The 12802-nt window shown below is 41.2% G+C and overlaps 1 protein-coding gene and 1 long non-coding RNA gene across 2 annotated transcripts in view; one reads left to right on the forward strand and one right to left on the reverse strand.

The window, feature by feature from the left end:
• Nucleotides 1-5041, reverse strand: part of GTF2A1 (general transcription factor IIA subunit 1) — a 39388-nt gene extending 34347 nt beyond the window's left edge. The window contains exons 1-2 of the mRNA XM_069595228.1: nucleotides 4529-5041; nucleotides 385-486 (exon numbers count right to left, since the gene is read on the reverse strand). Coding sequence (XP_069451329.1) covers nucleotides 385-486; nucleotides 4529-4558 — 132 coding nt within the window. The 5' untranslated portion in view covers nucleotides 4559-5041. The remainder of the gene's footprint in view (nucleotides 1-384; nucleotides 487-4528) is intronic.
• LOC138443223 (uncharacterized) overlaps nucleotides 3420-12802 on the forward strand; it is a 44976-nt gene continuing 35593 nt past the window's right edge. The window contains exon 1 of the long non-coding RNA XR_011258032.1: nucleotides 3420-3544. This is a non-coding gene — a long non-coding RNA (uncharacterized lncRNA). The remainder of the gene's footprint in view (nucleotides 3545-12802) is intronic.

A 12802-nucleotide genomic window follows, 5' to 3' on the forward strand; every position in this document is an offset into this window, starting at 1 on the left:
GACAAGAAAAAGGAAAACAAAACCTTATAGGAATGTAAATATGAAGTTATTAGACCATAAATGAAACTGCCCACTAATAACAGCTAATACTATCGCCAGGCACTGTGCTAAACACTTCAGATAGTTATTACATTTAATCCTCAAAACAAACCTAAAAGGTAAGTACTATGAACTCCCATCTGACATATACGGAAACTGAAATATAAGTGGTTTGCCTAAGGTCAGAGGAAGAATGTATGGTAGAACTGGTATTCAAAACGAGCACCCTTCACATAATTACACCGCTTCCTGCAACAAAGTCAAATGGTCATCATATGAAAAAATAATGGGAGTATAGTTTTTCAATGAAGAGTGTTAAAAAAGAAAAAAACAAGGCAAACTCACAGTTTTTAGTTCCATCAGAACTTGTTCATCGACTCCATCATCCAAAAAGATGTCTCTCACATCATTAATAACATCTTCGATCACAGATCTGTATAGTTTAGGCTTTAAAGGGAAAATAAAAATTTAAGATTGTTGAAAAAGACTGTTTCTCACATTTTAAAATAGGTATAGTGTTGTAAAGTAAAATAAAGTTTAAAAAAAAAGGTAACATGTTTTTACAAATTCAAAACAAATTAACACAATAGTCATTTTTCTAACTCTCTAAAACTTATTTTAGAAGATGTAAGTTTAAAGGAATGGTCATTGTAAAAAGATCATTTGCCTTAGTTAAACTGAATGACTTGATGACTGCATATTGTAACAAAAGTTTTATGACTATTTAATACAATTCATATTTAACAGAGAAGATCACTACACATAGAAGGCCCACACAATTTTCAGTTATAATTTCTATGTTGTTACAGTCAAAACAGTCAATGGGACTCAACAATACAGTATTACTGGTTGCTATGTCTGGTTTTTATTATTCCTTGCTTAGTTTAACCGGTTATATCTCCTAACCTCATCTCCCTCTTAAGAGTTCAGAGTCTTATGTTCTGTGATCATTTGCCTGGCAGTAATTTGAAAGTTAATGAGTATTCACATTTAAAATCACCTGATTTTGGCTTTTGTTACCCAGTCTGTACCTTTAAATTATACCATAAAGCCTTTCCTATAACCACAATAACAGGTCTCAGTCTCAGAGGAACAAGGCACAATGATCTCTTTTCCAGGATTTCTCTCCTACTACTGCCCAGAGAAGGAAATGGCAACCCACTCCAGTATTCTTGTCTGGGAAATCCCATGGATAGAGGAGCCTGGTGGGTTCATGAGGTCTCAAAGAGTCGGACATGACTGAGAGACTAAAACCAAAGAGCTGCCCAGATGACGCTATGGAACGGAATACTGAGCAGCTTTGATACTTATTTTTTAACCTATTATTATAACTGTTATTGTTGGCATTACTGGGGGGGGGGGGGGCGGGAGCTTTCAGAAGGTTGCCAAAAATAAAATGAGAATAGATGTGAAAGCACTTCAAAAGTATATAAAGTATTTTTAAAAAACCAAAAAGTAAGAGACAGAACAATCTGCCCAACCCATATCCTATTTTTAAGATGTTGGACAAAAGGAAGATTGCTGTCAGAGTTACCTTGTTATAAATTCTATCCATTATCACACAAAGCTATTAACAGCCTTTTTCTTTTAATGCTTTGTCATTATTTGCGCTTTATATCTTGCTTAAGGTAAAAGTTACTGCTACCCAATAAAACCAAAGGTTTGCTCTTATAAACAAACCTCAAATAGAAAAGTTTTATTAGCATCTCCATCAGCAATACTGTTATCACAGGGGAAATCTCTTAATGTCTTTGTCCAGCCAAAAATACAAGTATGTTCCTCTATATAACTTACCTCAACCATTAAAATCTATTTGTTCCCTTTCAATGCAACAGAAAAACAATGTATCTGAGTTCTCACCTTTGCTGTTCCACTTACTCTCTATTTTGCCAAATCTGTCTCTGTGAACTAAAATTATTCAAGTGACTTCTGCCATCTCTACAATATCTCCTTAAAATGTCTGATTCTATAAACAAGGGAAGTCTGCCTATGGATATTACTTGATCTATAGTGATTCAACTACTGAATTACAAAAATACATTTATAAAGTTTTTTTAACCAATGATTCAAAGCATTATAAAGATGCAGTGTAATTTTAAATTGGTAGTATAAATGTCATATTGACGATATAAATTAATTTTTCAGCAAAATAATTGTAATGTTTCTGAAGTTAGTCATCCCTAAAAATATTCTGCTTGGGTATCTGCACATTTATTGGTACAATGGGCCTTCTTCTGGCACTCCCTAGTTAATGAAACGATCCTGCTTTAATATTTTGTTTTTCTGCTTTAATTAACCCACAACCTGACCACTTAATGCATTTGTATGCACTATAGTTAAAGGGAAATGTGTATTCATCATTAAGTACACAGAGAATTTTAAATTGTTCAGGAGTTAAAAAGCACCCAAATTACTGCTGTCTTTCAGAGTATGCGAGTACATAGGCAATATCTGAAAAAAGCAATTTCCAAATTATTATTTAAAACACTAAACTTTACTTGAACCAGTTTCTGCCTTTTATGGAATACACAGTAACTGAGGTTTGTCCTGGTTTTCAAATACCAGATATTCCAAACTCGTGAATTAAAGGGCCATTAGCGTCATTAAGTAACAAAGAATTTCTTTCAAAAGTGTTAGTTCCTAGTACAATACTGGAAAATAAATTGGATTAATTTCTACACGGGATACCATATGAACATGCAATGCAGCAAAAACAGTCTACTTAGAACTTTAATTTTTTAATACCCAGTTTGCACTAAGCCTCTTCACATTACTCACAATTCCCCTAACAATTACTGTACTGTAGACATAAGACTCTACGTCGAAGGTTTAGGCACTTCTCTATTTCTTTGAAAAGGTGTGTGTCTCAAACATTTATTACAGGAAAACATGATGAAATATTAGCAGCTGTATTTCTAATATGTCCTGAATGCTCGGTGAAAAAAATACTACCAAAATCAAACCCTCTACAGCTGGAAGCTAAAGCTTAAAAAAAAAAATAATAACTGACAATAATGCATGTACCTTCTTAAATACAGAAACGATTAGACATCTGAGCTTAAAATTGTTTTTAAAAACAAAAATAAAAAGAAGAGACGGCAAGTCTATTCTCCCTTAACAAAGACCGGCAAATCCCAGCTGCTGCGTCCAAACAAAAACTTGCGGCTGCGAAGGCCGCCCTGACTGGGCACGAAATTACAGTAGACAGAAAAGGACCTAGAAATAAAAGTGAGCTCTGCACGCGCCTGCCTCTCGCCTCGGGAGCACGCACCTCCCAGCCCCGCTCTCAGCAGCTCTCACTATTTAAAGCCGGATCTGGTGTTTAAATGGAGAGGCGGTGACGTAGGCCTGAAAAGCACCTTCCCATCCTGGCAGAGTCTATATTAGAGAGCGGCAATGGCTCTATATAAACAGGGCAGCCAAAGGGAGGAGGACCACAAGGCTCAGGGACTGAAAAGCAGGGTAAGCGGCCGCAGCCATGATGGATCGACCCGAGTCGTCAACGGTACGGGGCCGGGCTGCCGCGGGGCTGGTCTGCGTTTGGGACCGGGCAGAAACGTTTGTTTTATTGTTAAAATAAAAATAAAAGAGAGTGGGGGTGGACTCGTGATCACACTGCGTTGTTGACTGACAGACAAGGTTATTTATGTGACTGCTTTTTGCAAACCTACGTGATCGCAAGTAAGGAAAAAAGAAAAAAGAAAAAAAAAAGGGACCAACGGTGGCAAGTAGGCAGATTTCAAGGCGAAAGCGGGGCACTTTGGACCACTGGAGGCTTTGTTTTGTTTTGGTGCTTTTGCTAGTCGGAGGTATATACGACGTTGGGGGTTGCTTCCCCTTCGCCATTTTACCGATTCGGAAGGAACCGAAATAAGTGCTTTTCAACCTTCGTCTTTTTTTTTTTTTTTCCAATAATACATAAAATGGCCCCAGTGAAGGCTCCCTAAGCACAACCGCCAGAACACCTCAGAGTAACCCCCAGAGTAGCCATTCGCCTTCCACCGCGTTAACAGTGGATCGCGGTGGGTCTCGAGGGGGGACTCGCCCGGCTCCCCCAGACGCCGGTTTTTTTTTTGAGACGGCTCGCGGGGAGCCCCTTCTCCTGCCGGTTCGGGGGCGGGCGGGCGAGGGGGGTGGTAGGGAAGCGGCGGCTCCCCTCCTGCCCTCCCCTCCTGGCGGCCGGGGGGGTCCAGGGCCGGGACCGCGCGCTCGCCCCGGCCCAACCGCCCCGCGGCGGCCCCAGGCCCGGCCAGCGCCCCAGCCCTCCCCGCCGCCGGCGCCCCCTCCGCGAGCCTCGGCGCCCGCCCCCCACCACCCCCCGCGCCCCGCCGCCCCGGCCCGCGCCGCCCGAGGCGGGAAGCGGCGGCCGCGCGCGGGCGGCTGAGGAGAGTCGAGGCCGGGGAGTCGCCGCCGTCCCCGCCCCCGCCCGGTCCGGCCGTTGCTCGCCGCCTGAACGAAGCCCCCGCCGGCCACCGAACCACGTCCTTACCACGGTGTTTGTATTTGCCGAGTTCGCCATTTCCACACACAACACAAACAAGAGTGGGGGGGGCCACCCCGAGGAAACAAGATGAAAACAAAACGAAAGAGAGAAAAAAAATAAAAAAAACACTCGAGGGTGACCCAAGCCACCGCAAAACTGAGGGGAAAATCTTTCAAACAAAATCGGATCCTGACGGAGGAGAGGGGAGCGGCGAGAGGAGGAAGGGGAGGACGAAGGGAGGGGGAGTCCTCCCGGAGCTAAAAAAACTCGAGAATCGCCCTTTAAAAAAAAAAAAAAAAGGCCACGACCCTTCAGGGGTCCCGGGGGGCGTTGCCCGCTCCCCACCCCCGCGCCAAGGAGGGAAACCACCACCAGTCGCCGCTCCCCGCGCCGCCGCCGCCACCGGCTGCAGCTCCAGCCGTCCGGTCCGCCCGCTTCTCCCCTTTATATAGTGAGCCAACGAGCTGCGCGAGCCGTCGCCGCCGCCGCCGCCGCCGAGAGACAGGGCGGAGGGGGGAGGGAGGGGCGGAAAGGGCGGGGGCAGCGGTGGGCGGGGCCGAGCGCGAGAACACCGCGAGAGCCGCGTGCGCAGGCGCGCCGGGGCGGAGGCCGTCGCAGGCCGCGTTGTCGAGCCCTGTGGAGGGCGTCGTGAGGGGCGGGGCCGACTTAAAGTTGTGAAGACCCGCCGCCTCCCCAAGTCTCGCGTGATCACGTGGTCGGCACCCAGGCGGAAGTTTCGGGCAGCTGCTTCGGAATAGTGAAGTAAGGAGAGGTGGTACAGTCGGGTCCGTATCTTTGCGACCCGGTGGACTGTAAGCCCACCAGGCGCCTCAGTTCGTGGGATTTTCCGGGCAAGAATACTGGAGTGGGTTGCCATTTCCTTCTCCGGCTTCGGGATATAGGGGCTCGCTAACCGTTGCCGGAGAAAAGGCGTGAGTGCTGTTAACCTTGGAGTCCAGAGCTAGCTGGGGGACCGCCTCCTGAAGGGTGTCTATACGCCGTCCGGCGCTGCAGGGGCTCGAAGATGTGGAAGGGACAGTGGCCGTCGCCCCACTAGGCATGGCCGCGGAGGAGAGCCGGTCACGTGCCCCACCCCGTCGCCCGCGCGGGCTTGGACCGTGGGCAGAGGTTCAAATGCGGAGTCATCTCTGAAGAGGAGCTCAGCTCAGATGCCACGTTCGGAGGCGTGGGCACCTCTCGCCTGGCCTGAGTCTTTAGCTTGCAGAATTGTACCGAGTTCCTAAAAGGGATGAAAGCTGATTTGCCACACCACCCCCCTCCCCACCTTAACACATTCCAGAATCAATGACACCTGAAGCCAGATGAGTTGTCTCCGCGGGTACATCCTCTGGGTTTCAAGTTTCCCAAAGGTCCGGGCCCTACTATCCCACGTACTTTAAATGACTTCTCAAGGCAGTGGAAAAAGCCACCCCCTCCCTCTTCAACCCGAAACGGATCACCGGGATTATGACTGCACAAGTCCCACCAGTTTTTAAAAACGTTGCCCCAGTTCAGTGACTCCACGTGGCCAAGGCATATTAACATCTGAAATACTGGGCCTCTGATCCCCAGTAACTGATAGGGCCTGTTGCTGCTAAAAAGCGGGCAGAAAATGTTCTTGTCTTGGGGTGCAGCTCAATAGACATTTGACCTACTCTGTGGAAGCTAATCACCGGCCTTTATAGCAGCATTTCACACAACAAAGAATGTTCTATATTTTAAAAGGTGGAACTTAACAGTACCTAATTTTTTTGTCCATAGGGAATTTCCAGAGGCAGGGAATGTAGTCTGGACAAATGAGGGAGTTTATCCTCAAAAGGCAAAGCAAAACAAAATGTCAAAGTTATATAGTCTCTAAGGCCATATTGGAGGAACCTCACTTGCTTCTCAGTTCCCTGCAGAGTTGCTTGTTTGGGAGCATCATAAGGAAAAAAATAAATCACAGAAAATGATAGTGTTCTTTATGTTGTTCAGCCACTCAGTTGTGTCTGACTCTTTGCAACCCCATGGATTGCGGCACATCCTTCATCTCCTGGAGCTTGCTCAAACTCATGTCCATTGAGTTGGTGATGTCCTCCCCTTCTACTGCCTTCCATCTTTCCCAGCATCAGAGTCTTTTGCAGTGAATTGGCTCTTCGCATCAGATGGCCAAAGCGTTGGAGTTTCAGCTTCAGCATCAGTCCTTCCAGTGAATATTCAGGGTTGATTTCCTTTAGTGTTCTTTATACATTATATAAAATTATGATTCTGTCACCATTTGTAGTTCATTTAAATGTCAGGTGACCTTTAACAGAAAAGTTATTACTAACCAATACTTTCCATTTCTATTTTAAGAAGACTTGCTGGTGCCTTATATAAATATAATACTGTGTTTGCCTGTAGAATCCCTCACTTGTCACCTCATTTTCTTTATTGCTTCATGTTCTTGAATGATAAGTGTTCTGCAGTTAAAATTAAGATCATTGCAGATAGGGCATGGGGAAGAATTTATGAGATTTATTTGCCACAGAATTATTCCTTAAAGGAATTGATGACAGTTGTTCTCTGACTGGATCTGACCTGTAAAATAATAGAATACAGTGACTGGATTAAAAAGGCGGAAAACTGAGTCCAGGCCTCCATTTAAGACCTTCAGACTCCCTGGAGGCTCTGCATCAACCTCCTTTTACATACTCTACATTACAATAATACCTTGATTCATATTTACCCAAGTGTCTCAGTGGTAAAGAATCTTGCTGCCAATGCAGGAGACACACCTTTGGTCCCTGGTTGGGAAGATCCCCTGGAGAAGGGCATGGCAATCCACTCCAGCATTCTTGCCTGAAAAGTTCCACAGACACAGGAGCCTGGCGGGCTATCATCCATGACTTTGCACAGAGTGGAAGGCAACTGAGCACGGCACACTTCACCACTGCTCCTCTCCCATGACTAGCATCTAAGAAACCATCATGGATTCCATTCCAATTAATTGTTTTCCAATATTCATTTAGCTATAATATGCCTTCAGTCACAATAGGTATATGTCAGCTAGTTTAATTCTGAAAAAGATGTTTTCTGATCTTGCACTAAAATGGTAGTCTGAGTAATTTAGAGGTCACAGCTCTAGACTTCGCAAAACTGAAAATTTGTGAACAGAAAACGTCCCATGTAAAACTGGGGTTACCATCATATTTCAGTTGCTTTTATCTAAACTTTTTCTTTGAAAGTTATGACCAACCTAGATAACATATTCAAAAGCAGAGACATTACTTTGCCAACAAAGGTCCGTCTAGTCCAGGCTATGGTTTTTCCTGTGGTCATGTATGGATGTGAGAGTTGGACTGTGAAGAAAGCTGAGCACCAAAGAATTGATGCTTTTGAACTGTGGTGCTGGAGAAGACTCTTGAGAGTCCCTTGGACTGCAAGGAAAACCAACCAGTCCATTCTGAAGGAGATCAACCCTGGGATTTCTTTGGAAGGAATGATGCTAAAGCTGAAACTCCAGTATTTTGGCCACCTCATGCAAAGAGTTGACTCATTGGAGAAGACTTTGATGCTGGGAGGGATTGGGGGCAGGAGGAGGGGACGACAGAGCTGAGATGGCTGGATGGCATCACTGACTCGATGGACGTGAGTCTGAGTGAACTCCGGGAGTTGGTGATGGACAGGGAGGCCTGGCGTGCTGCCATTTATGGGGTCGCAAAGAGTCAGACACGACTGAGTGACTGAACTGAACTGAACTGAAACTTTTTCTTTATATATGAAAGCTTAAATAACTTTTCTAATTTTATCATCTCCTTATACCATTTATGAAACACTTATATTGGATTTTCACTTTGTGAGTTCATACTTTATAGCAGTCATATAATTAGATAGTAACCTAGTAGTGCTCTCTTGCCTCTAAATGAATCTTTTTTTAACTTCAAAATATTTTATGTTAGAGAATAAAAACATTTATTTCTTTTAATATTAATATCTGCCTAACACTGAGTAATTGTCAAGAAAGAAAAGGAAAAACTCAATACCTAAATTTTAATATACCATGAACAGAGTGACACCAAACTTTAGTGTGTCCAAGCATTTAAATGTTTTACTGTCCAAATGACTATTAAGCAACAATACCAAAGAAAAAGAAAATCTAAGAAGACTACTCATTGGCTTAAAGTAAAATATCATTTTGTAATATCCCTTTAGCCTGTATCTTCTTAAATAATGACAAATGAATAAATAAAGCAAATGATGTATAGGCATCACGCAACTCATATATGTTCACTAGTGTCGGTTTCTTTTGTGGGATACAGAAGTTGAGAGGAAAGACCTTACATCTCAAACTTGCTAATCCTAATGAAAGTCTTACTGTAAAGTACACTGCATATTACAGCATTCATTCAAGGCATGAAAAGCACTGATATATTTCAGTCCTACCAAATAAAAGTATATTCTGGTTTCACCTAATTTTTATTTGAGGTATAGTTGATTTATGATATTGTGTTAGTTTCAGGTATACATCAAAGTGATTCAGTTATATATGTGTATTTTTTTTACAGATTTTTTTCTATTATAGGTTATCATAAGACATTGAATATAGTTCCCTGTGCTATACAGTAAATCCTTGTTGCTTATCTATTGTATGTGTAGTAGTTTGTATCTGTTAATTCCATACTGCTAGTGTATGCCTCCACCCTCCCTTTCCTTCTTGGTAGCCCTAGTTTGATTTCTGTATTTGTGAATCTGTCTTTGTTTTGTTAGGTTTGAATTTTTTTTTGAGATCCCACATGTAAGTGATATCATATAATACTTCCTTTTCTTCGTCTCACTTACTTTACTAAGTATAATATTCTCTAGATCCATCTATGTTATTGCAAATGGTGATATTTTATTCTTTTTTAAGACTGACTAATATCAGTGATATATACACACACACGTGAACACACACACACCACAAATATATACCACATCTTCTGAAGGCAGTCATTGGTTGGTGGGCACTTGGATTGTTTCCATGTCTTGGCTTTGTAAATAGTGCTGCTATGAACATTAGGGTGCATGAGAGTTTTCATCTTTTCTACGCATATATCCAGGAGTTGGATTGCTGGGTCATACCATAGCCTATTTTTAGTTTTGTCAGGATCCTCCATACTGTTTTTTATCGTCACTGCACCAATTTACATTCCTACCAACAGTATAAGAGGGTTCCCTTTCTCTACACCCTCTCCAGCATTTATTATTTGTAGAGTTTTGATGATAGACATTTTGACCTGTGTGAGATGATACCTCACAGTGGTTTGGGTTTGCATTTCTCTAATAATTTTGTATTTTCTTTGGTCATCTGATGAGAAGAACTAATTCACTGGAAAAGACCCTGATGCTGGGAAAGATTGAAGGCAGGAGGAGAAGGGGATGACAGAGGATGAGATGGTTGGATGGCATCACTGACTCAATGGACATGAATTTGAGCAAGCTCCGGGAGTTGGTGATGGACAGGGAAGCCTGGTGTGCTGCAGTCCATGGGGTTGCAAAGAGTCGGACGTGACTGAGTGGTTGAACTGACTGTCTAATAATTAGCAATGTTGAACATCTTTTCATCTGCCTGTTAGCCATCTGTATGTCTTTGGACAAATGTCTAGGCTTTCTGCCCATTTTTTGACTGGATTGTTTCAATATTGGGTTATATGAGCTGTGTGTATATTTTGAATATTAGCTCCTTGTTGAGTGGGTTGTTTGCAAATATTTTCTCCCATTCTGTAGGTTGTCTTTTCACTTTGTCTCTGATTTCCATTGCTATGTAAAAGCTTTTCAGTTTCATTAGGTCTGATTTGTTTATTTTAGCTGTTATTTGTTTGGCCTTGGGAGACTGATCTAAGAAGATATTGTTACTATTTATGTTTGAGGATGTTTTGTCTGTGTTCTCTTCTATGAGTTTTATGGTGGCATGTCTTATACTTAGGTCTTTAAGCCATTTTGAACTTATTTTTGTATATGGTGTGGGGGAGTGTTATGGTTTCACTGATTTACATATCACTGTTCTGCTTGCACAGCACCACTTGTTGAAGAGATTATCTTTTCTCCATGTTATGTTCTTTAATATTCTTTTTTGTAGATTAATTGACTGTAGTTGTGTGGGTTTATTTCTGGGCTGTCTATTCTGTTCCATTGTCTGTTTTTTGTACCAGTACCGTACTGCTTTGATACTCTAGCTTTGTAGTATTGTCAGGATTGTTTTGGCAGTTCTTGGTTTTTGTCATTCCATGTAAATTTTAGGATTATTTATTCTACTTCTGTGAAAAATATCTTGGGTATTTTGATAGTGATTGCATTAAATCTGTAGATTGCTTTGTGTAGTATGATTATTTTAACAGTTAATTCTTTCAATGTAATAACATGGGATATCTTTTCATTTCTCTGAGTCATCTTAAGTTTCTTTTATCAGTGTCTTATAGTTTTTACACATAGCCACCTCCTTGGTTAAGTGTATTCCTAAATACTTTTTGATGTAATTTTTAACAGGATTGTTTTCTTACTTTATTTTTCTGATATTTAATTGTTAGTATAAAGAAATGCAAATGCTCTCTGTTTATTAATTTTGCATTCTGCTACCTTGTTGAATTCACTTATTCTAATAGCTTTTGTGTGGAGGTTTTAGGATTCTTTATATAGAGTATCTTGTCTTCTGCAAATAGTGACAGTTTTATCTCTTCCAGTCTAATTTGGATGCCTTTATTTCTTTTTTTGGTCTGATTTCTGTGGCTAGGACTTCCAATATTATGTTGAATAGAGGTAATGAGGGTGGGCATCCTTGTCTTGTTCCTGAATTTAGTAGGAAAGCTTCCAGGATTTCATCATTAAATATTCTGTTGGCTGTGGATTTGTCATAAATAACTTTTATTAATGGCTTCCCTGGTGGCTTAGACGGTAAAGCGTCTGTCTACAATGCAGGAGACCCGGGTTCCATCCCTGGGTTGGGAAGATCCCCTGGAGAAGGAAATGGCAATCCACTCCAGTACTATTGCCTGGAAAATCTCATGGACAGAGGAGCCTGGTAGGCTACAGTCCATGTGGTCGCAAAACACTCAGACACGACTGAGTGATTTATTATGTTGATATATGTTACCTCTCTACCCACTTTGGTGAGTTTTTATCATTAGTGAATGCTGAATTTTGTCAGATGGTTGCTCTGTGTTTATTGAGATAATCATGTGGTTTTTGTCTTTCCTTTTGTTAATGTGAAGTATTACATTGATTGAACTGCACATGTTGAACCATACTGGTAACCATGGAATGAATCCAACTTGATCATGCTGTGTGACCTTTTTGATATATTGTTGCATTTTAGATTTGCTAATATTTGGTTGAAGAATATTGCATCTATATTCATCAAAGATATTGTGTAATTTTCTTTTATTGTAATGTCTTTGTCTAGTTTTGGTATTGGGGTGATAGTGGCTTCATAGAGTAAATTTAAAGAGTGTTCCCTCTTTCTCAGTTTTTTGAAATAGTTTGAGAATGATAAGTATAAGTGCTTTTCTATTTGGTAAAATATGCCACTGAAGCTGTCTGGTCCTGGGTTTTTGTTTGTAGGGAGTTTTGTTGTTTGTTTTTTTACACATTCTATTTCACTCATAGTGATCATTCTGTTCAATTATGTTTCCTCTTAACTCAATTTTGGCAAGCTGTATGTTTCTAGAAACTTGCCCATTTATTTATGTCCACTTCTAGAAATTTGTCCATTTATTTTGTCCAGCTTGTTGGCATATGACTGTTTATAGTAATCCTTTTTTTAAAAAATTCTGTGGGACCAGTTGTTATTTCTCCTTTATTTCTTAGTTTATTTGGGTCCCCTCTCTTTTCTTCTTGGTGATACTGGCTAGAGGTATGTTGATAATTTTTATCTTTTTTTAAAAAAATGGTTTTATTGACCTTTTCTATCTTCCAATGGTTTTATTGATCTGTCTCTATTTTATTTATTTTCTCTCTGATCTTTGTTATTTCCTTCCTTATGCTGACTTTAAGGTTTGTTTGTTCTTTTTCTAATTCTTTTAGGTGGTAGATTTAGTTGTTTATTTGAGATTTTTATTTGTTTCTTGGGGAAGGCCTGTATTGCTATGACTTAACACTGCTTTTGTTGAGTACCATACTTTTGTAAGCTTGTGGTTTTATTCTTGTTTGTCTTGAGGTATTTTATGAATTTTTATTTTGTCCCATCATTGACTCATCTGTTTTTTAGTAGCATGCTGTTTAGTCTCTATGTGTTTGTTCTTTCCCTGTTTTTCCTTATGTGGTTGATTTCTAGTATCATAACAT

The sequence above is a fragment of the Ovis canadensis genome, chromosome 7, assembly GCF_042477335.2.
Source record: "Ovis canadensis isolate MfBH-ARS-UI-01 breed Bighorn chromosome 7, ARS-UI_OviCan_v2, whole genome shotgun sequence".
NCBI lineage: Eukaryota > Metazoa > Chordata > Mammalia > Artiodactyla > Bovidae > Ovis > Ovis canadensis.